This window comes from Magallana gigas, chromosome 1 (assembly GCF_963853765.1).
Source record: "Magallana gigas chromosome 1, xbMagGiga1.1, whole genome shotgun sequence".
NCBI classification, from domain to species: Eukaryota; Metazoa; Mollusca; class Bivalvia; order Ostreida; family Ostreidae; genus Magallana; species Magallana gigas.
This window is the reverse complement of record NC_088853.1, coordinates 49,025,645-49,050,787: the sequence shown is the minus strand read 5'-3', so window position 1 is coordinate 49,050,787 and position 25,143 is coordinate 49,025,645. Positions and strand designations below refer to the sequence as shown.

Here is a 25,143-nt window from a genome sequence, read left to right as displayed (position 1 = left end):
TACCATTTATGTTTTTTTTTTCTAAAAAATATCTAAATATGAAACAAATGCCTTTAATTTGTGGTATCCTTTATTTTCAAGTTCACTGGGATACATGTATATCGAGTCGAAATAAGAATAACAATAGTTAATTGATAATATGTCGTTGATATACCTAAGTGTCGAGTTGAGCTTGTAATTTTTTTCTGTTTAAGTCTTAATAATAAATTATGCTTCATATGAATATAGAAATAGACCTGCTAACAATGATGAGCAATTGGTATCAATAGGAATTCCAACAGATTTTTGGAAAGATTTGCAAGAAGCAATCTAAAACGTAAGTAAAAAAAAAATGTACACCGTCTTAATGATTCTTCATTGACACAATTAACTGTCAAAATTGAAATGCTATTTAAAGTATCTTGATATAACGTTCTGAATAACACATTTCAATGGTCATGCAATGTATTTCGATAACAATTATTTTATAACTGACTGAAATTTCGAGTTAAATCTAATAGTGCTTCATGATCATGAGGCCAGATTTCCAAAAAGTGCATAGATGTTGTCAATCAGAAACACAAGCATCTTTTTGATATCTTACTCACCTACAAATGTACTTTATGTGTCATTTTTAAAGTTTTGAGGGAGAATAAATGAATGTAATGTATACTCCAAATAGCTGCTAAGTACATATGCATCTTTATATTAAAGCACCATTTATATATATATATATATATATATATATATATATATATATATATATATATATATATATATATATATATATATATATATATATATATATATATATATATATATATATATAGGAAGAAGATAATTGTCAAAATATATACTTAAACACAGGAAAAGGATAATTGTCACAATATATACTAAAACACAAATACACAGGTGTATGTGCATAATACTGTCTCTTTTTGAAGGGTTCATTGAGTTAGAAAACTCGTTGACAACATTGGTAAGTTTCTTTTAAAATTCTTACTCGAATTAAAATGATTTTAAACAGATTTCAACTGATGAATCAGAACTTAAGATTTCATTACGAAATTGAACATAGGTTATAGTTGTTGTGTTTTAACTACACTGTCACGCACATCTGTTATACTAACTAGTTACAAGCTTAACTGATACTGTAATGGTATAAGTTCGAATTTTATTTATTGCAAATTTAATAAAAGGTAATTATTTTTTATCATGATTTTTAAAGCGGTATGTATTTACTACATTTAAAACTGGTACACGCAGTTAAACCATAGATAGTTTTAGATGCATTTAAGCTGTATTTTATAATTCATTAGCTTGATAAGCTTTATGTTGAATATACCTAATAAAGCATGTTTATTTTTGTTTTCTCAACTAAGAGTCGACATTCCACTTAAGGCCCAATTACAGTAACCTTCGATAGTGGGTTGATATGATTTGGCTAGCCTTATTCATGGAACATTTTTGGACTGTGAAAACATATGGTAAGTGAATGGATTCAAAATGATTTTTTTTGTATTCATCTACTAATATTTACATTATCCATTGTCTTTGCCTATGATAACACTGCATATCGATTTTGTACTTTAAAACCCATAACTTAAATGACGCCAAACTGAGGCGCCAGTGGGGTTTGATTATTAATATTTAAATATTTAATTGCTCGATGGCTTAAAAATATATAAATATACATGATAAGGAATCATTCTTTGAATATTATGAGGTGATAATTTCGGTCGGGGCGTGATCAAATCTATCATAAAGCCCTTCGAGCTTTATTGGATTTGATCACGCCCCGACCAAAATTATCACATCTTAATACTCAAAGAATGATTCCTTATTCCTTAAATATCTACCAATATGTATATATATATATATATATATATAAATATACTAATATTAACCAATATCTATGCAATAATTTTTGTTTAAACATTATTTGTCGAGTTTATATTATTGGCGGGTACAAATAATTGACAAAGTGTACAATAAGACTGGGACACAAGCCAAAAGCTTATATTTATTCCTCTATTGGTGAAAGAAATAAAACAGGTAGAAATTTACATTTGCAAAAATAGGAATACTTTATGGCTAAAATGAATAATTTCTAGACATAAAAGAACATCCACAAGGATATTAGTTGACCATTCAACCTCCATAATAGTAATACAGTAAAACTCGGTTATAGCTAAGTCCTGTATTTACTTTGTTTTATTCTTAATTTGTCATATCCGTATTACGAATTCATTATAATAAGTTTCGCGATTTCCTATATTTGTGTTTTCTTTCTGATTTGTGCTAACTGAGATATGAAATAAAACACCTTTTCTAGAAACCTCAGATAGATAGAAATTGGATAGAAAATGAAGAAATTTTTGTGAACATAAACTTATATTAAGAATTATGTCTATTGCTATTTCTAAGTTTTAGATGTAAAACAATATAAATTTGTTATAAAAGGTGTAAATGTAGTTTTTATTGCCTCTACAGGACTCAAAATCAGTTCGTTATATCCGTAAATTCGGAATTGGTCAATACACACAAACACAGAAATTTCACGAACAATATTTCTAAACAATGTAACAAATACATTTCAAATGCTCTGAGTTACTGACACGAAGTGAATATAATATACAGGGTTATTTTCGTCCCGTGAAGTTTTCGTTCCTCTACAATTGCAAATAGTTTCGCCGCGTCTTTAATTCGCCCAGACCCAGTATGTTTAAAAAGAAATAATTTGAAACACTGAAATTCGCCTATACTTAAATTCGCCCGCTGACAACAAGGGCGAAAGGGGCCAAAATAAAACGTGGAAGAATATTTCCCTTTATACAGTACCACTATTCATACGCAAAAAAATTGACAAACAAAGCTCATTGTGATTTTCATGCAAACTCTATGTGCAGATATCCCGGATATCATGATATGCATTTCCTTAAAATGATGTCATTTCATATTATGTATTACATGTAATACCCCATCAGATTATATGAAACATTATCATAATATCACAAAAACAAGGAAACTGATGTAAAATAAAGTTGTCATATTATTTACATCTTCTAGGTATTTTTTAAAACCAGGAAATACATTTCTGTTCAAGCTGAGAAGCAAACTTTTAAAACTAATAAAAATGCATGAGTATAAAAAAGTGTTAATTCGCATGTACAAGCCAGTGACTATACTTAATAACCACAAAGTATACACAAATAGGCACATGCACGTTTAAAACAGTAAACATCCGTATTTTTAAATTGTAAATTTAAACCCCGGGCTTTTAATCAATTTCAAATATTATAATACTATTCAATTTATCCTATAATGCTAATAATATGTGCTATCTCGAATTGGTCTGTAAAAACTTTGAGTTATCTGATGGTTCGAGATATCAAAGTTAATGAAAGTTGGTCTATTGTTATGTTTCTAGACATGTGTATACACATTATGTTTCTATGTATGCGTATACACACATGTATATATAGTCATATAAGTTATCGTAATTCATATTGTCGAATAAATACAAGAAGGTTTATTTATTTTATTTCATATCTTAAATAAACTTAAAAAAAAAAAAAGAATGTTCTTAAATTATCTTGTAAGGCAATACATTTTAAGAGGAAAATTTGTGTTCGTCTTTGCCAAATATTCTGATCACCGGATACACAATACACAAAAAAATGATAAACCGATAAGTGTATAAAGAACATACACGGAAAATGCAACTTAACATTTCTATTCCAGCTTATCTAATCACAACTCCATCTTGCACAAAGTCATGAATACATAAGCTTTCATTTAACACCCTCTCCCCCCTCCCCCCGGAATGAAGACTGTATTCTTCGATAGATTGCTTATCAGACACGACCCGGATATAAGGTAACATTTACAAAAGTCTACTTTTTGACGTTTTACAGAAAACATAGCTCTGAATAGACCTGCCTGGCAGCGTTATCCCTTTCACGGCACACCATGGAATGCATTCTTGGCTGTTGACGGACGTCGGTCAGATCTGTCTCCGGCTGGAGGACAGTGTGCAATATCAGCAAATAGAAGATCAATAGCAGAATGGAGGGTGGATCTGGGAGGAGTTCGAAACTTGCATCACGTTTTTATACAATACAGGACGGAAAATGTCGCTTGGGGTATTTATCTGCCAACAAAGTGAAAATGAAGGGTGTTCATATTATATTATTTATCTGGAGATATTTATGTTAAGCATATTTGTTCAGTTTGAATACTTGAGACACATAATTGGGTTGCTTGATTAATTCATCTACAAAGTACTGTAACTGAAACATAACTTAATGTTTAAAAGAAATGACATCCTTTTATGGACTTATAAGGTTCCTTTCAATTAATGAACATTCACAGCCTCATCCTGTGTGATTTATGCGAAAGTTTTATGATGCTTACTAAAACCTGTCACAACATTATTGATATGCGTAATGTGTGTTAGGCATTCTCTATCAAACAGCACTACGTATAAAACCAAGAATAATAAGCCTTAAAGATGTTTACAAACAATATTCGTTGCCACTAAACAAGGTCAAATGACATTAATAGCATGGCCTTATCAATAGCGATGCAAGACAATCTTCAAATCATATATCAGTGTATAGAATTGATTCTATACTAAAAATGCCCCCCCCCCCCCCAATCCTCGCATTCGTGTTTACACAAACATACACATTTCTCTTGTACAGAGTCTTGAGTTTGTATATTTTTAAGACCTACTTTTTACAAATTTGTTAAACCTTAACTATTCTACACTAAAATAAGTTCTTTTTCGTTGTTCTTGAACTAACAGATCAAAACGACTACTTGAAGAGTAGATTCTTGGGATTTTCAATTTACGTATCGAACACCACCTACAGAAAGGACTGGAAACTGTGTTTCAAGGACAACAACTATACCAGAGCCACAATACCCAACCCTATCGGTATAACATGCGTTATGCACGGGAGATATGTCATTTACTACAACAACAGAACTCATCGTCCCTTCCCTGCTGGATATTCTACTTACGCCTTTAACGAACTGTGTGAGGTTGAAGTTTATGGTAAGATTTAAAGAATCGCACGGAATATATAGAGCAGATTTTGCATTTTTAAAAAGTATACCATATAGTTTTTATTTAATATTTTATTCAAGTGTGAAGTTTAGTAAAATTTAGTAATGCATATAAGAGAATGATTTATATATGCATCGTTTTTGATAAAAACAAATTTTTAAGAATAATTCATTACTTCTTCCCCTACTTTATAGAAGACGTGAACCGTATCACGTAGACAGCTGTCAAGAATTTACTTCCCGATATGTTTATTATTACTTTTAAACATCGATTTTGAAAGTATAAAACGTTTAATATGTTATGTTTACTAATACGATAAAAACTTCAACAATTATCAACACATTTATGGCCATATTTGACTCTGATAGATAGAACGTCGTAAAAGCATTGTAGTTATCAAAAAGAAGGCTGGATGGTTGTGAAACATGTACATTGTACCTACTTCAATGAAAAGAACAGCTCTGTTAAGAGATGAAGGAGGCCATTCAATTTTGAGAGTTTAAACTTAGGAGTTTTCTTTCCTTAATAACAAACAATCATACAGATCTAGAATTCTAAAGTAGAAATGATACCACGTAGTTTGTTGACTTCTTCATTCTCTTAAAAAGAAAGAGAAATATTTCAGTTGTCTTAAATAGTGTTTTAAAATCCATAATTTAAGGCTTAAACGCTTAAAACATAAATCATTAACAAATTACCGCTGGTGCATAACGTTATAAGAACGTTTGCTATGTAGACAATGTCAACCCGTGCACGCACGGGTCAATGTCTAGTAGTATTAAATAATAAAATATGATAAAACAGAAGATATTGATTGTTGTATTAAAAGCATTTATATTTCGGGAACGTCAATTTTTAGTTAGAGAAGTCGAAAAATATAACCATATCCATTAAGTCGGTTTAAAATGGTGAGTTCTTTTTTTTCATTTTTATAGGTTGTCTGACCTTAGGATATTACGGAGAGAACTGTTCCACTCCTTGTCCAAAAAACTGTAAGGGTGGAGACTGTGACATTGTGGACGGAACATGTGTTAGCTGTGTTCCGGGATATAGTGGATCTATGTGTAACATAGGTACAGCTTACATTGTATGATGTTTAATTTTACTGATAAAAGTTAAGTCTCTTGGATGTATGTAAGCTGACATTTGCATATATATTTTTCATTGCTCGAGATATTTTATTTATCTTTGTTTTTCCAAACTTCACTTCAAAGTCTGTGGCGCTTGCTACGAAAAAGAACAATGTGACTACAAAAATGGTACTTGTCCAAATGGATGTGAAGACGGGTATAAAGGGAGACAATGCAAAACTGGTATCGAAAAAAATAGTACACTCAGGCTTATGTAGAATGAACGTAGACATGACAGTTGTAGATACAATTCAAATAGATTTCATTATGTTCTTACCAAATTTTAAAATTATGCTATTTTTTTGTAAACTAACTAGTCCGATTCAAAAGCCAAAAAGAAATATATGCTTACATGTATATTTAAACGATTAGGACGGATGATATGTCTGCCTGTATGTAGCCATTTCCTATGACTCTGATGCGTGTTTAGTAGAGTTGGTGCTTGCGACCACTCATGACAATTGTTGTCAGATGTATAGGGAGTTTTAAAGATCGCTCACAAATACCTGCTCTGCTGAATACGCAAATCGGAATCCTTATGCATATATTTTTTTCTCACTGAACATGTTTGTTGAACTTGTTTTTTTCCTAATCTAAATTTTACAGGTATATTTTGCTTGACAAAAATTCCAAAATTAAGAGAAAAAATTATTAAAATAAAGGTCATAATCAAATTTTAAAAAAATGTTGATTGCAGGAAGTTATATGAAATTCTGACTAGCCCATATTTATTTAAAATCTACTCACTTTAAGCTATATGATACGATGCAATATTGTCATTTTGATTGATGAAAACTGTAAAGATTTTTCATTCCTGTCTCCTTAACGTTCATCTACTTTCAAATTTTTGTCAACGATTCCAGAAATGATTCTATGAGATATCCGGTGTCCGGTAAAGCTCGGACTTGTTTAAAGTTATAAAAAAAATTGAAATTCCTTTTTTTTCATGTATTGTCAGTTTGCACTAACAACACGTATGGTCCTAATTGCTCTATGACATGTGGACATTGTGTCTACCTGTACGGAGAACAATGTAACCACGTGACGGGTCAGTGTCCTCGCGGATGTGCTTCCGGCTTTCAAGAAGACCTTTGTGTTGAATGTACGTACATTTTTTTTTTATGTTTAATTTACGTAAACTTATTCAGTACCCTTTGTGCATGCGTAGTATTTTTTTCTCCAAACATGAGATACACTAAAAATACCTTCCTCTAAATATTATAAGCGTTTGTCATTTCTTTTTTTATTTAGCAAGAAGTGAATTCAGGAACACGACACTTGCATGGTCGACATATAATGGTATGATTATTTAAAAGCATACATGTAATATAAAATGTGATCACAATATTCCAACTCTGAATCATTTTTTTTTTATTTTCAATATTATCTGATTGTGTTGAAAGTAAATCCATTTACTCAATGTGTTTTAATTTAGTTCATATGAAATCAAATCAGAAATGTAACATCATTGCGTTGCGTAAAGTTTGTTTGCTCCATATTCCTAAAGTATTTTAAATAGATAATAGCAAATCCAATTAAACCGGAAAGAAAATTATCGGTGTTAGTATTTCTCACATTGCATATTATTCGATTTATGTTAACTTATTCAGTACCCTCTGTGCATGCGTAGCATTTTTTCTCCAAACCATGAAAAAAATGTATGAATAACTTTTTATGCTTTGGTCATTTGTTTTTTTTTGTTTTTTTTTTTCAGCAACAGATAAATTCAAGAACAAGACACTTGTACGGCCAATCAATGATGGTATGATTATTTAACAGCATACATGTAATGTAAAATCTGATAACAATATTCCATTCTAAATATATTTTTTTTAAATTGTACAATTATCTGATTTTGTGTGAAGTATGTACATTTACTCGTTTTGTTTTAATTTAGTTCAGTTAAAATCAAATCAGAAATGTTACATGATAGCGTTAATTAAATTTTGATCTTTAGAAATTCTTAAAGTGTTTATACAGACGATGTCAAATTTGAATTAAAAAGGACAGATAATCATTGGTGTTGGGATTTCTCAAAACTACGTTTGAATATGAGAAAGGAATATCATCTAAACACATCAGATAAAAGTGATCGTGTACATGCTTGTTAGTGACAGCTGAAATTACAAAAGACTAAATTATTTTGACCCAAAAAATTGGAAATCAATATGACGAAATCCATGTAATGTGATTTTTCCCTTCTTTTTTTATCTTAAAAAGTATATACAAAGTAATAAACAACTTAACATGACATTGAATAAAACAAAATGAAAAATGGACAATTGCTACTGGGTCCTAGTTCCTTGTGGCTCAGCAAGGATTTAATCAAAACAATTTACATCTAAAAATGTATAAAAAAAAACAAAACAAAATAACACAAATTAACAAACAAATAAACAAAAAGAAATGAGTATAGGTAAAAAAGAAAGGAAATATTGCCCCCCCCCTCTCTCTCTCTCTTTAATAATAATGTAACTGTATAAATTAGAGAAACTTGTTCATGTATATGATACGCTTTTGCAGCTTATGGTCCACTTGTTTTGCAAACTACAGTTCAAGTTCCTTTTTATTCCATCATCACCGCTGTCGTATTGTTTTCAGTCAGTGCTCTTCTCAACCTGTTTTTCATGTACGTTACTTACTAGTACTCGAATTATTTTTCACTCGATCGTGATCGTATTTTCTTGTAACATTTGAAAATACGTCACGTCAGTTTACTAAACTTTCAGATCCAGACAGGTACTTGCAAGGTGTCGCAATCGAGAAGAAATGGTAGACGAATCTGTCGAACAACCGAACACTATTGTGAACAGTATTTATATTCAAGAAAAGGGATTTTCTACTTACCAAGAACTCGAGCATGCTGACCAAAAAGTAAACAATGATGTATATACTTCATTAGCATAGAACACGATTAATGAGGGGTATATGTTGTTGTTATGAAAAGTACGTTTTTTTTCAAAAATATATATTTTGTGGAAATTCGAATGCATTTGTTAGAAAGACGAAATATTTTTTAAAATTTCTTACTCTTACCCTTGACACGGCCAAATGAACATATTGGTATCCTGGGATCTGTTAAAATGTTGAAAAAGAAACAGCATCCCATTTTTTAAAAACATTCGAATGCTTTATTCGCCTTTTGTTTTTGTTTTATGTGTATTTGTATGTTGTTTGCTTGGCAATAAATACTATAATATGTACGAATATAGTTACACAAAATATTTTAAGTCTGATATTATTTGATATACGACTATTGGTACAGAAATTTAAATTAATGATACCTATTTTAAAGAAAATGTCAGTTCGAGGCCTTTGTGGGCGTTCCGGCCTTTGATCTGTATAATGAAGATTCTAAATTGTAGAATTCTTGACCCTCGGACCAAAACTGCAGCCCAAGGCGGGGTTCAAAGTTTAACATAGAACTACATATGAACAATTTTTAAAAAATTCTTCTCAAGAACTACTGCACCAAAAATGCCAATATTTACACAAAAGGTGGTATATATAGTGAAGATTCTAAATTGTAAAAATCGTGACCCCCGAACGAAACGTAGGGCCCCAGGAGGGGTTTAGATTTTAACATATATAGGAAAATGTTTTGAAATCTTCTTCTCATGAACTATAATGCAACTGTTTGGGATATTACTATTCATACATGTACATCCTTAAATAATATAGATTCTAAAATGTAAAAATCGTAACTCCCGGACAATCGATGGGGCACCAAGAGGGGTTCAAAGTTTAAACATTTTAAATAATATAAAGGAAACGTTCAAAAATTTTCTTCTTAAGAACTAAAATGTTATAGTTTGTGGAATTTCTATGTATGCATCCTTGGCTTATGTAGATTCCTAATTGGTAAAATCGTGACCCCTGGACCAATACTGGGGCCCCAAGAGGGGGTCAAAGTTTATTATAGAAATATAAAGGCTACATGTTAAAAAAAATCGTCTTCTCGAGAACTACAATGCTTCAATTTGTGAGATTACTATCATGCATACAACCTTGGATAACGAAGGTTCGACAGTTTTAAAAAAGTGACCCCTGGACTAATACTGGGGACCCAAAATGAGTTTAAAGTTAAATGAAGAAGTATATATGGAAAATGTTTAAAAATCGTCTTGAGAACTACAATGCATCAATTTGTCAGATTACTACGTAAGCATCCTCAAATAGTGTAGATTCGAAATTATAAAAGCCGTGACCTCAATTTAATACTTGGGCCCCAAAAGGTGATCAAAGTTTAGCAAATAAATATAGAGGGAAAATGTTGAAAAATCATGTTGAAAAATCTTTATCTAGGGAACTATAATGCTTCAGCCTGTTAGATTAATATGCAATCATCCTTAAATAATGCAGATTCCAAAAAATTAAAGCTTTAGCACTTGACTAATACCGTGGCCCCAAGAGGGGTTTAAAGTTGAACATAGAAGGATATATTGAAAATGTTTTTAAAAAGTTTTTCTCGAGAACTATAATGCTTCAGTTTGTGAGATTACTATGCATGGATCCTCAAATTGTGTTAACTCTAATGTAGTGGAACCAAGAGTTATCTTTCTTGATGTTCTGTACAGTCTGAGAGTTATTCCTCTTGAAGTGGAACTCTTCTACGTTCAGTTGTTCAGGCTGAGTACGTGCGGTCCCACCTCAAAGCTACACATTTTCATTGCTATGTTACTATTTATGTTGTTCAAGCCAACCATAAACCTCGGACCAATACTGGGTCCCCAGAAAGGGGTACAATGTTTAAAATAGAAAAAGCATATGCTATGAAATGTAATGTTACACGGAACTGCTGTTCAGATGAGCGATGTGGCCCCATGGGCCTCTTGTTAATATGTTGCTCCATACTTTCTCTTAAGTAATACATTTTAAAATGATTCAAAATTTTCAATATAATAACATTGAATACCGTAATTATATAGATGTAAGTTATACAGATTTGATCATGATCCGACCTTTACAAACACCTCATAATACTCAAAGAATGATCTTGTTTGTCCCTTGAAATATCCTTTATTAGTTAATTTCAATACTGAAATAATATCAAGAACTTTGAATGCACAGGACAGTTAAGGCAACAATTTGCTTTCAAACAGCAGTAAAAGGAGGTCGTTTGTTTAAGCTTTATTTTTTCTGCATGATATATTTTTTTTTACTATTTTTTGACTGATTTTGCAAAGATATGGGTCACTTTAACTTGACCATGTCTTAATTGACTGTCACGTGACTTTTCAGTGTCACGTGGGCATCTTTTAGGCAAGAAACGTCAATGCTAATTTGAGACAAAAAAGACAAGGGCAAGACAAACAAAGTTTGGAGTAAATAATGCGCCTAATTATTTAAAATTATATATGCATCATAGAAATCAATGCTCATTCACTTGTAAAATTCGTTTAATATGCAAATTCCCAGGAAAACTAGCTACTTGTTGCAAAAAATAGCGCGTTCTTGTACATTTCAATTAAAATTACAAATTAAAACTATATTTTTCAACAAATGAGCATCAATTTTCATTTAGTACACGAAAAAAGGAAGAAAATCATACCAGGTTCAATAATATCTATAGCCGCCTTGCCCTTGTCTATTTGCATTTAATTTGACAGTCAGTCAGGTCTCTCAAATCAATACACATTTCAAACGCACAAATGATCCCAAAAGAGGAGATAACTCTATAAGCGTTAACTCTTCTGAAATAGGCGCAGTGTCATTGTATCGTTTAATCCGAATTTATTTTGAGATAAATTTCATCAGTACATTATGCAAATGATTATTTAAACATAGTGTTTCTGTTTTATCTGTATAAAAAGGGACAGTATGGTTATTATGAATCACCCGCTTTTCCTCTGTTGTATAGACGTAAACAAAAACAGTTGTGCATCATATTTTAGGTTACTGCATGCGCGGAGTTAGTAGTTTCTTAATTTTTGAGGGAAGGAAAGAAAAATATATGAGACCTAATTGTGCAAAATTATCTGAGGGGTAGGCTGGGTTGGGAGAAGACCCTCTATAATAAGACGTAAAGACATATAATATGATTTAAATTTTTCTTATAATATAAAAAATAACCCTACCTCACTGTACAATATGGTCAGGGGTATATTTTGATTATAAGAATATTTCATGTCGGGTGCATACCTGTGCCCTATGACTCAATGTTTATATACAACACTGTTGTCTTGAAACATTTTCCAGGGGGAGGGGTGGTTCAAGGAATTTTTTTGCAGGTGGCCAGAGACCAAGCCATATTACCATGTGAAGTGTGACTTAAATTAGAATTATCCAGGGGAGAGGGGCTATATACACATGAAGAATGAATTTAAGGTTATACTCATTTTCTTTTTTTTTTTTGGGGGGGGGGGGTGCCTATATATTTATTCAGTCACAAAATTTATTCCATTCCAATTGCATATCTTTCATTACCGAGAATAAAAGAGAGTGTGTAAATCCTGCAAGTAGGCAATCAAAAGCCATATTTTGGTTCACATGAATATATAAAATTTAAATAATTCTGAACTTAATCTTATGGGAGGGGATGAAGACTCTCCCCCCCCCCCACCCCTTTGCATCTTTAATGCATGCAAACAGCATATAGCAATTTGATATAGCTGACTTAGGTAAATGTCTCCTCTCCTCCATTTCTTAAAAAACATATGAATATAATAACTATTATACTTGGCTTATTTGTTTTATTCAGAAATACTAAGAAGATAAATTACTTTCTGAAAGAAAAATAATGATAATATGTTCAGTGACAACATTGTTTTAAAATTGATATACCCATATATGCATGCACACTCAGCAATTTCAATTTCTTTTATGTATGATATGATGTCAATGTGTTTATTGTATAACTCCTAAGTTTGATTCCTCTTCTTTCTCCAAAAGCACAGTCTTCCTGTTCTTTAAGTCCAGGTTTTCACATCATTTTTGTATTTTATATTCCCAGGATAAGAGCGGTGTAACTTGTCACCAATAAGAACAGCATTTATGCAAATCCCAAAACATAGCAGGTACCAGCTGAAATGAAAATGAGTTTTCAGTGAGTTTAACATGTAATCAAAATGATTGAAAGATTAAAATGGAAGAATTATTTTCTACAATTTGACAAACATTGGAATTTATCTATCTTGATAAACATTTCATTCTGTTCAGATTTGCATTCAGGTTTTGCACATGTTCAAACACAGCTTTAAAACAGTTTTTAGATGATCGACACCTTCACCCCTATTATGTGTAAAATTACTGTGGCCCCTTTATTTTACTCGACAAAACCTTAACAGTGCACTTCTCTCTCGCTCTTGCTCTCTCTCTCTCTTATATTAATAATTTAGGTATACAAGATTTCTATCAAGCAAGTGCAGTTACAGTGAAATCATATTCAGTGGGCACCTCGGAACCGAAAGAACAGCAGCCATCATTTCCAAGGAAGGGAAAGTTTGCTGCAGAAAAGAATCAAAAGACTACTATAGGAAGAGGACGAAATTTTAATTCAAGAGGTTCCTTCAGAGGTCAAACTCGTGGCTCTGCACAAGATCGTTTAGGGTTTCACCCCCAAAGTAATTTTGACGGATCAATTAGAGACTCGACTCGAGTTGCAGAAATCAGCCAAAGTAGGCTGTCGGATCATTTCGTACCACAGGGAGTGGATGAAAATTACATCCGACGATTGGATTTTAAAAATAGTCCAGGAAGGACTCAAACTTGTGTTCATAAAACACCCTCTAAATACAGGAGAAAAAATAACAAATGTATAAGATGTCGTCCAAAGACAATGTAGTTTAGAAGAAATAGAAAGTTTATTAGAAAAACATGCCATAGAGATTGTTCCCAAGACCCAGGAAGGTCAGGGGATTTACAGTTCCTTTTTTGTTGTTCCAAAACGAGACGGAGGTTACCGTCCGATTCTCAATTTACAACCGTAAAATATATTTTTCCAAAATCAACATTTCAAGATGGAATCTCTAAGGTCAATAATACAGGCTCTGAACGTAGGAGACTGGGTGGCATCAATAGATCTAAAGGATGCATATATACATGTTCCAATTTATCCAGAAGACGGGAAATACCTCAGGTTTTGCATAGACAATATCCATTATCAATTCAGGTCAATGCCCTTCGGTCTAGCAACAGCCCCAAGAGTGTTTACGAAATTAATGGGGGCAATAGGTGCACATCTAAGAAGTCAACAGATTTCCATTTATATGTATCTGGACGATTGGCTTCTCAAAAATGCAGATCGAATGACATTAGTTCATCAACTAAGGAGAACTTTGTTTCTGCTGATGGACTTGGGCCTGGTAATAAATCAATCCAAGTCAATTCTGCAACCAACGCAACAGATGATAACTTATCTTTGAGCACTATTCAACCTCCAACAGGGTATGGTCTAACCCAGTTTGGACCGTTTTCTCAGTCTGCGTGGGGCAATTTCTACCATGGTTATGGAATCTTTTATCCCAGCACGTACATTCCTCAGAGTCCTTGGTTTAATGGCAGCCTATACCATGTAATGCTGATATGTTCAATGTTGATGAGCAATTTTTAATGATGAAGTATTTAAAATTGTAGGTTTGAAATAACATAAGTTTTAAATTTATTCATTTTAAAATTAAACACATATATACACACATACATAGGACTACATGTCAACAGCAGTTTGAGCATTCTGTTAAAGGTCTAATTTGCATGAATGGGTAAAATGACAAACACTTTAACTATTATTTGAAAGTTTCACATGCACATTCTAAACAAACATACCATGTCCATATATAGATTCCTCATTTAGAGAAATCAGATGAAATGATGTCACATGCAATTCAATTATATCTGTATATTATAAGATTTCAGACAGTGTTATGTTCTGAGTGATATAAAAAGCTAGTAATAGTGAGTAATGCGCATGAACATTTGATATCAATTGGATGAATATAATGTGTTAAAAAAATTAAATATACTGTGATAGAAGAATTTTCAACACAGAAAAAAAAAATGTTATTGATCAGCTGTTTATGAACTGGTCAACTAATTTTCAGAAAATCAAATCAGCTGTATATGATCCTTCAGCGTGTACTGTACTGATTTTCAGGACTCCAGATCAGCTGTTTTCACAGTCTCACTTTGTTTACATACAAACAACTACATGTATAGTCAGACTGAGTGTAGTGTAAAGCGATAGTATTGTCTGTACAAATGCTATGAACTGATTCGATCGTGTCGATTGAACTTTCTGAAGAAAATGAGTAACAATTTAACGGACCGACAATAAACTTCTACATGTACAATGTACAGTATAAATGTAAACAATGCATGCAATGCAGTCTCTTCTTATGTTTTGAACAAAACAACACAATAAGTTGATCAGAAATTCATCCACTGTATAAAAACACAGAAAAATAGTTACTTAGATATCTGGTCTATTACAAATACACTGTATATCTATTCTACATACCTGATAAATCATCAAAAGATCGTTACCATCGGGAACACCAGCTACACGTGTTTATAGAAATTCTTCGTATATTCTCGTTGTTGTAAATTTATATATACACAGATTTGTAATTCGTTGTTATAGGTTTTGCCATGAACTATTAAATTAACCGTATATTTTGCCAAAACTACTGTTTTCGGTGTATTTTCCATATATGGAAATACAGATGCGGGGCATGTATTATGACGTTATATCTCATTATCTCATTATCCCTTCATTAGCATATCAGAGCGATGTGTAGCCTTATCTGCACTGCGTGTGTTTAAAGAATAATAGGATACATATCAAAACTTATTTTATTGTAGAACTGGCATTCACCGTCTTTAATTCATACGTTACATAAAAGTGCGTGTCATTTGTAATGAAACTAGTAAAGATGCGCTTTTTCATAACGTTCTGGGATAAAAATTAAAAAAAAAAATTTCATTTCGATTAGTTTTAAGCAAAGAAAAATTATTTAAAACCAAATCTTTTGAACTTATTTGTTGCAATGCAATAAAATCTTTATTATTAACAAAAAATAAAGATGGTCTGCTGGCCTAATTATTCATAAAAACGTTCATTTTTTATTGGTAATTTTGATATGAAATTTGACAATAACAAACAGTGTTGTGAATCAAAGGCCAAAGGAAGACTACCAAACAGGAGCAGCGCAAACACAGACCTCTATAAAAATCAGAGGTAGGATCATGGGCCGTGGAGGAGTAAGCATCCTCTGCTGACCGGTCACAACCGCCGTGTGCTCATAGTTGTAATCTGGGAAACAAGATGGTCCGTAGACACGATGATTGATAATGACCTAACAATAAGAATGAAAAACGTCATTCAGCATTCGACCAAGCAGACGATAGTATTTACTGACATGGTCGGTGTATCGACCATAGCACTGAACGAAATAATTGACTTCAATCGAGACTGTTGATAATCTTGCATTATCAACTTGCTTGTCAGTAGCTTGCCTCGTTCTAGAATTTGTTGGAAAGTTGACGATAAAACAATATAAAGTCATTACATTTATCGCCAAGTTTTGTTGTAAGGTTACCATTTATGTTTTTTTTTCTAAAAAATATCTAAATATGAAACAAATGCCTTTAATTTGTGGTATCCTCTATTTTTAAGTTCACTGGGATACATGTATATCGAGTCGAAATAAGAATAACAATAGTTAATTGATAATATGTCGTTGATATACCTAAGTGTCGAGTTGAGCTTGTAATTTTTTTCTGTTTAAGTCTTAATAATAAATTATGCTTCATATGAATATAGAAATAGACCTGCTAACAATGATGAGCAATTGGTATCAATAGGAATTCCAACAGATTTTTGGAAAGATTTGCAAGAAGCAATCTAAAACGTAAGTAAAAAAAAAATGTACACCGTCTTAATGATTCTTCATTGACACAATTAACTGTCAAAATTGAAATGCTATTTAAAGTATCTTGATATAACGTTCTGAATAACACATTTCAATGGTCATGCAATGTATTTCGATAACAATTATTTTATAACTGACTGAAATTTCGAGTTAAATCTAATAGTGCTTCATGATCATGAGGCCAGATTTCCAAAAAGTGCATAGATGTTGTCAATCAGAAACACAAGCATCTTTTTGATATCTTACTCACGTACAAATGTACTTTATGTGTCATTTTTAAAGTTTTGAGGGAGAATAAATGAATGTAATGTATACTCCAAATAGCTGCTAAGTACATATGCATCTTTATATTAAAGCACCATTTATATATATATATATATATATATAGGAAGAAGATAATTGTCAAAATATATACTTAAACACAGGAAAAGGATAATTGTCACAATATATACTAAAACACAGATACACAGGTGTATGTGCATAATACTGTCTCTTTTTGAAGGGTTCATTGAGTTAGAAAACTCGTTGACAACATTGGTAAGTTTCTTTTAAAATTCTTACTCGAATTAAAATGATTTTAAACAGATTTCAATCGATGAATTAGAACTTCATATTTCATTACGAAATTGAACGTAGGTTATACTAGTAGTTGTTGTGTTTTAACTACACTGTCAGCACATCTGTTATACTAACTAGTTACAAGCTTAACTGATACTGTTATGGTATAAGTTCGAATTTTATTTATTGCAAATTTAATAAAAGGTAATTATTTTTTATCATGATTTTTAAAGCGGTATGTATTTACTACATTTAAAACTGGTACACGCAGTTAAACCATATATAGTTTTAGATGCATTTAAGCTGTATTTTATAATTCATTAGCTTGATAAGCTTTATGTTGAATATACCTAATAAAGCATGTTTATTTTTGTTTTCTCAACTAAGAGTCGACATTCCATTTAAGGCCCAATTACAGTAACCTTCGATAGTGGGTTGATATGATTTGGCTAGCCTTATTCATGGAACATTTTTGGACTGTGAAAACATATGGTAAGTGAATGGATTCAAAATGATTTTTTTTTGTATTCATCTACTAATATTTACATTATCCATTGTCTTTGCCTATGATAACACTGCATATCGATTTTGTACTTTAAAACCCATAACTTAAATGACGCCAAACTGAGGCGCCAGTGGGGTTTGATTATTAATATTTAAATATTTAATTGCTCGATGGCTTAAAAATATATAAATATACATGATAAGGAATCATTCTTTGAATATTATGAGGTGATAATTTCGGTCGGGGCGTGATCAAATCTATCATAAAGCCCTTCGAGCTTTATTGGATTTGATCACGCCCCGACCAAAATTATCACATCTTAATACTCAAAGAATGATTCCTTATTCCTTAAATATCTACCAATATGTATATATATATATATATACTAATATAAACCAATATCTATGCAATAATTTTTGTTTAAACATTATTTGTCGAGTTTATATTATTGGCGGGTACAAATAATTGACAAAGTGTACAATAAGACTGGGACACAAGCCAAAAGCTTATATTTATTCCTCTATTGGTGAAAGAAATAAAACAGGTAGAAATTTACATTTGCAAAAATAGGAATACTTTATGGCTAAAATGAATAATTTCTAGACATAAAAGAACATCCACAAGGATATTAGTTGACCATTCAACCTCCATAATAGTAATACAGTAAAACTCGGTTATAGCTAAGTCCTGTATTTACTTTGTTTTATTCTTAATTTGTCATATCCGTATTACGAATTCATTATAATAAGTTTTGCGATTTCCTATATTTGTGTTTTCTTTCTGATTTGTGCTAACTGAGATATGAAATAAAACACCTTTTCTAGAAACCTCAGATAGATAGAAATTGGATAGAAAATGAAGAAATTTTTGTGAACATAAACTTATATTAAGAATTATGTCTATTGCTATTTCTAAGTTTTAGATGTAAAACAATATAAATTTGTTATAAAAGGTGTAAATGTAGTTTTTATTGCCTCTACAGGACTCAAAATCAGTTCGTTATATCCGTAAATTCGGAATTGGTCAATACACACAAACACAGAAATTTCACGAGCAATATTTCTAAACAATGTAACAAATACATTTCAAATGCTCTGAGTTACTGACACGAAGTGAATATAATATACAGGGTTATTTTCGTCCCGTGAAGTTTTCGTTCCTCTACAATTGCAAATAGTTTCGCCGCGTCTTTAATTCGCCCAGACCCAGTATGTTTAAAAAGAAATAATTTGAAACACTGAAATTCGCCTATACTTAAATTCGCCCGCTGACAACAAGGGCGAAAGGGGCGAAAATAAAACGTGGAAGAATATTTCCCTTTATACAGTACCACTATTCATACGCAAAAAAATTGACAAACAAAGCTCATTGTGATTTTCATGCAAACTCTATGTGCAGATATCCCGGATATCATGATATGCATTTCCATAAAATGATGTCATTTCATATTATGTATTACATGTAATACCCCATCAGATTATATGAAACATTATCATAATATCACAAAAACAAGGAAACTGATTTAAAATAAAGTTGTCATATAATTTACATCTTCTAGGTATTTTTTAAAACCAGGAAATACATTTCTGTTCAAGCTGAGAAGCAAACTTTTAAAACTAATAAAAATGCATGAGTATAAAAAAGTGTTAATTCGCATGTACAAGCCAGTGACTATACTTAATAACCACAAAGTATACACAATAGGCACATGCACGTTTAAAACAGTAAACATCCGTATTTTTAAATTGTAAATTTAAACCCCGGGCTTTTAATCAATTTCAAATATTATAATACTATTCAATTTATCCTATAATGCTTCAAAATGAAAGGCAGCTTTAAAATCACCGACATTTTTTTTTCTACTTTTGATATTGTAAAAAGATTTAAAAAAGCTTTCTGTTCCAGTTAATTGTTTAAATATATATTGATTTTGTTTATTCGCGTTAATTACATATTATCTAATAAGATGTCGAAACTTCTCCTACTGCATCAATTTTATCTCTGTGAATGAACGGACCAGCGTTAATATGTGCTATCTCGAATTGGTCTGTAAAAACTTTGAGTTATCTGATGGTTCGAGATATCAAAGTTAATGAAAGTTGGTCTATTGTTATGTTTCTAGACATGTGTATACACATTATGTTTCTATGTATGCGTATACACACATGTATATATAGTCATATAAGTTATCGTAATTCATATTGTCGAATAAATACAAGAAGGTTTATTTATTTTATTTCATATCTTAAATAAACTTATAAAAAAATTAGAATGTTCTTAAATTATCTTGTAAAGCAATACATTTTAAGAGAAAAATTTGTGTTCGTCTTTGCCAAATATTCTGATCACCGGATACACAATACACAAAAAAATGATAAACCGATAAGTGTATAAAGAACATACACGGAAAATGCAACTTAACATTTCTATTCCAGCTTATCTAATCACAACTCCATCTTGTATAAAGTCATGAATTCATAAGCTTTCTTTTAACACCATTGCCGAATAATCTAACCCCCCCCCATCCCCCGGAATGAAGATTGTATTCTATGATAGATTGCTTATCAGACACGACGTGTACTGAAGATTGAAATTTTCTAGTACAAACCCATATACCCAAAAGAGTATTTAAAGCTGCATGATCAGATTTTGTCATTCTTACAGTATGAAGTACTTTTCCTTACAATCCAATAATATTAGAAAGTTATAGACTTTCGCCTATTTACACCAGCAAAATTGGTCTCCATTCAACGTTAGAAAGATTCAAAGTAAATGAAATTAAGACAGACATAATTTGAAAACACCACTCATTTACCCCATTTTCGCAAAGTTTGTGATATGGAAGGAAAAAAACCCAGGATATACGGTTACATTTACAAAACTCTAATTTTTGACCTTTTACAGAAAACATTGCTCTGCGAAGACATGCCTGGCAGCGTTATCCCTTTCACGGCACACCATGGAATGCAATCTATGCTGTTGACGGACGTCGATCAGATCTCGCCCCGGCTGGAGGACAGTGTGCGATATCAGCGGATGATAAATCAATAGCAGAATGGAGGGTGGATCCAGGAAAAGTGCGGAACCTGCATCACGTTTTTATACAATACAGGACGGACAATGTCGCTTGGGGTATTTATCGACCAACGAAGTGAAAAAGAAGGGTGTTCATATTAGATTACTTATCTGAAGATATTTGTGTTGAGCATACATACATGTATTTGTTAAGTTTGAATACTTGAGACACAGAATTGGGCTGCTTGATTTATTCATCTACAAAGTACTGTACCTGAAACGTAACTTAATATTCAAAAGAAATGACATTCTTATATGGACCTATAAGGTTCCTTTTAATTGACGAATATTCACAGCCTCATCCTGTGTGATTAATGCATAAGTTTTATGATGCTTACAAAAATTAGTCACAAAATTATTGATATGCATAATGTGTGTTAGACATTTTCTATGAAACAGCAGTACGTACAAAAACGACGAATAATAAGCCTTAAAGATGGTCAAATAATCGTTGCCACTAAACAAGGTCAGATGACATCAATGGCGGTGCAAGAAAATCTTCAAATTATATATCAGTGTATAAAATTGATTCTACACTCAAAATGTGCCCCCGCCCCCCCCTCTCTCTCTCTCTCTCTCTCTCTCTCTCTCTCTCTCTCTCTCTCTCTCTCTCTCTCTCTCTCTCTCTCTCTCTTACTCCCCCACACCGAGTTTACATAAACATACACACTTCTCTTGTTCAGTCTTGACTTTGTGTATTTTTAAGACATACCTTTTTACAAATTTGCTAAACATTAACTATTTTACACTGAAATAACTTTTTGTTCGGTGTTCTTGAACTTACAGATGAAAACAACTACTTTAAAAGTAGATTCTTGGGATTTTCAATCTATGTATCGAACACCACCCACAGAAATGACTGGAGACTGTGTTTCAAGGACAACAAATATACCAGAGCCACAATACCCAACCCTATCAGTGTAACATGCGTTATGCACGGGAGATATGTCATTTACTACAACAACAGAACTCATCGCCCCTACCCTGCTGGATATTCTACTTACGCCTTTAACGATTTGTGTGAGGTTGAAGTTTATGGTAAGATTTATAGAATAGCACGGAATAAATAGAGCAGATTTTGCATTTTTAAAAAGTGTACCATATAGTTTTTCTTTTCATTCCATAGCTAATCCAAACGTTAAGTTTAGTCAAAATTGGTAATGAATATAAGAGAATGATTTGTATATGTATCGTTTTTAATTAAAAAAAAATTAAGAATAACTCCTAACTTCTTCCTCTACTTTTTAACAGACCTGAACCGCATCACGTAGACAGCTGTCAAGGATTTACTTCCCGATTTGCTTATTTTTACTTTAACTTATCGACTTTGAAACTATATATTACGTTTATGTTATTTTTACTTTTATGATAAAAACTACAACAATTATCAACACATTTATGGCTATATGTGACTCTGAATAGATAGAACCTGGTAAAATCATCGTGGTTAACAAAGAGAGGGCTTGGTGGTTGTGGTATTTCCTTCAATGAAAAGAACTGCTCTGTATAACGATGTAGGAGGCCATTCAATTTTCAAAGTTTTAACTTAGGAGTTGTCTTTCCTTAATAAGAGTTTACGGCTAAAAATCATACAGGTCTAGAATTCTAAAGTAGATATGACACCAGGTAGTTTGTTGACTCCAATATTTTTTTTTCTCAATCAAGCTTCACTAATTAATAATCAAAGTAAATTCCTTTTAAAAATCCGGATATCATTTGAATTATCTGGATTTTTACAATCTTGCGCATGCGCATTACATTCACGCTTAATCATGGGAGGCTTTTTAGTTTATGTTTCCACAATATCACATTTGCATGCATAAACTCAGAAACGATAATACAAATATGTGTAAATTTTCAGTGAAAATTTGCTATATATTCTGTTCATCAAAGAAAATATGGGAGATAACTCTAATTCAGTGCATTTAATATAAAAAATCCCAAGAGTTCCGAACGTTAACATAATGTGTAAATAAAAGTTTAAAGTTGGTGGAAAAGTGTTGAATTCTTTATTAATATGACTTAAATTTTTGGATGAAAGGTATTTACAGTTTCAAAGAGGTTTGTTATTAATAGTTTGACTGTTACTTTCAATGCAGCTTTAATAAATATCCTCCAAAATTGTTTTGAAGCGATTCTGTAATTTTTAAATTACATTACTGATAATGGGAGGCACTGGTGAAGGCTTGTCCCGAGACACAGTAAGATTATTCTAAGCAGAGTGTAGTGAAATAAATAACAATATTGTCGGCTTAAAGCTTGGTTATGTAAATGACAAAAATATACGGTATGTCGATGTATCTATTTAGTAAATGTCCTAAATATATATGCAATGTCAAACCATGCACGCACTGGTCAAAGTCTAGTAATATAGTATAATATAATAAAATATACTAAACGTAAAATATTAATTGTTGTATTAAGAGCATTTATGTTTCGGGACCGTCAATTTTTAGTTAGAGAAGTCGAAAAATATAACCATATCCATTAAGTCACTTTGATATGGTGAGTTCTTTGTTTCATTTTTTATAGGTTGTCTGACCTTAGGATATTACGGAGAGAAGTGCTCCACTCCTTGTCCAAAAAACTGTAAGGGTGGAGACTGTGACATTGTGGATGGAACTTGTATAAGCTGTGTTCATGGATATACAGGATCTATTTGTAACAAAGGTACCGCTGACATTGTATAATGTTTCATTTTACTGATAAAAGTTAAGTCTCTTGGATGTATGTAAGCTAACATTTGCATATATACTTTTCATTGCTCGAGATATTTTATGTATCTTTGTTTTTCCAAACTTTACTTCAAAGTCTGTGGCGCTTGCTACGAAAAAGAACAATGTGACTACAAAAATGGTACTTGTCCAAATGGATGTGAAGACGGGTATAAAGGGAGACAATGCAAAACTGGTAACGAAAAAATAGTACACTCAGGCTTATGTAGAATGAACGTAGACATGACAGTTGTAGATACAATTCAAATAGATTTCATTATGTTCTTACCAAATTTTAAAATTATGCTAATTTTTTGTAAACGAAGTAATCCGATTCAAAAGCCAAAAAGAAATACATGCTTACATGTATATTTAAACGATTGGGACGGATGATATGTCTGCCTGTATGTAGCCATTTCCTATGACTCTGATGCGTGTTTAGTAGAGTGGGTGCTTGCGACCACTCGTGAAAATTGTTGTCAGATGTATAGGGAGTTTTGAAGATCGGTCGCAAATACCTGCTCTGCTGAATACGCAAATCGGCATCCTTATGCATACATTTTTTTCTCACTGAACATGTTTGTTGAACTTTATTTTTTTTCCTAATCTAAATTTTACAGGTATATTTTGTTTGACAAAAACTCCAAAATTAAGAGAAAAAATTATTAAAATGAAGGTCATAATCAAATTTTAAAAAAAATGTTGATTGCAGGAAGTTATATGATATTCTGACTAGCCCATATCTAATTAAAATCTACTCACTTTAAGCTATATGATACGATGCAATATTGTCATTTTGATTGATAAAAACTGTAAAGATTTTTCATTCCTGTCTCCTTAACGTTCATCTACTTTCAAACTTTTGTCAACGATTCCAGAAATGATTCTATGAGATATCCGGTGTCCGGTAAAGCTAGGACTTGTTTAAAGTTATTAAAAAAAAATTGAAATTCCTTTTTTTTTTTTCATGTAATGTCAGTTTGCACTAACAACACGTATGGACCTAATTGCTCTATGACATGTGGACATTGTCTCTACCTGTATGGAGAAAAATGTAACCACGTGACCGGTCAGTGTCCTCGCGGATGTGCTTCCGGCTTTCAAGGAGACCTTTGTGTTGAATGTACGTACATTTGATATGTTTAATTTACGTAAACTTATTCAGTACCCTTTGTGCATGCGTAGTATTTTTTCTCCAAACAGGAGATACACTATGAATACCTATCTCTAAATATTATAA

General features: G+C 31.9%; 2 protein-coding genes across 9 annotated transcripts in view; both read left to right on the top strand.

The window, feature by feature from the left end:
* Positions 1–9,386, top strand: part of LOC136270767 (uncharacterized) — a 50,187-nt gene extending 40,801 nt beyond the window's left edge. For 2 of the 4 annotated variants that reach the window (XM_066069424.1, XM_066069427.1), the window contains exons 7-15: positions 3,897–4,124; positions 4,790–5,041; positions 5,989–6,126; positions 6,268–6,366; positions 7,142–7,285; positions 7,435–7,482; positions 7,898–7,945; positions 8,707–8,812; positions 8,913–9,386. In XM_066069424.1, coding sequence (XP_065925496.1) covers positions 3,897–4,124; positions 4,790–5,041; positions 5,989–6,126; positions 6,268–6,366; positions 7,142–7,285; positions 7,435–7,482; positions 7,898–7,945; positions 8,707–8,812; positions 8,913–9,090 — 1,241 coding nt within the window. In that variant the 3' untranslated portion in view covers positions 9,091–9,386. The remainder of the gene's footprint in view (positions 1–3,896; positions 4,125–4,789; positions 5,042–5,988; positions 6,127–6,267; positions 6,367–7,141; positions 7,286–7,434; positions 7,483–7,897; positions 7,946–8,706; positions 8,813–8,912) is intronic. The other 2 variants (XM_066069429.1, XM_066069432.1) reach the window with 2 other exon arrangements.
* An 8,090-nt stretch (positions 9,387–17,476) lies between these two features.
* Positions 17,477–25,143, top strand: part of LOC105334200 (multiple epidermal growth factor-like domains protein 10) — a 46,868-nt gene continuing 39,201 nt past the window's right edge. For all 5 annotated transcript variants that reach the window (XM_066069369.1, XM_066069346.1, XM_066069364.1 and 2 more), the window contains exons 1-7: positions 17,477–17,588; positions 17,997–18,101; positions 21,019–21,246; positions 21,976–22,227; positions 23,722–23,859; positions 24,001–24,099; positions 24,883–25,026. In XM_066069369.1, the coding sequence (XP_065925441.1) occupies positions 18,050–18,101; positions 21,019–21,246; positions 21,976–22,227; positions 23,722–23,859; positions 24,001–24,099; positions 24,883–25,026 (913 nt within the window). In that variant the 5' untranslated portion in view covers positions 17,477–17,588; positions 17,997–18,049. The remainder of the gene's footprint in view (positions 17,589–17,996; positions 18,102–21,018; positions 21,247–21,975; positions 22,228–23,721; positions 23,860–24,000; positions 24,100–24,882; positions 25,027–25,143) is intronic.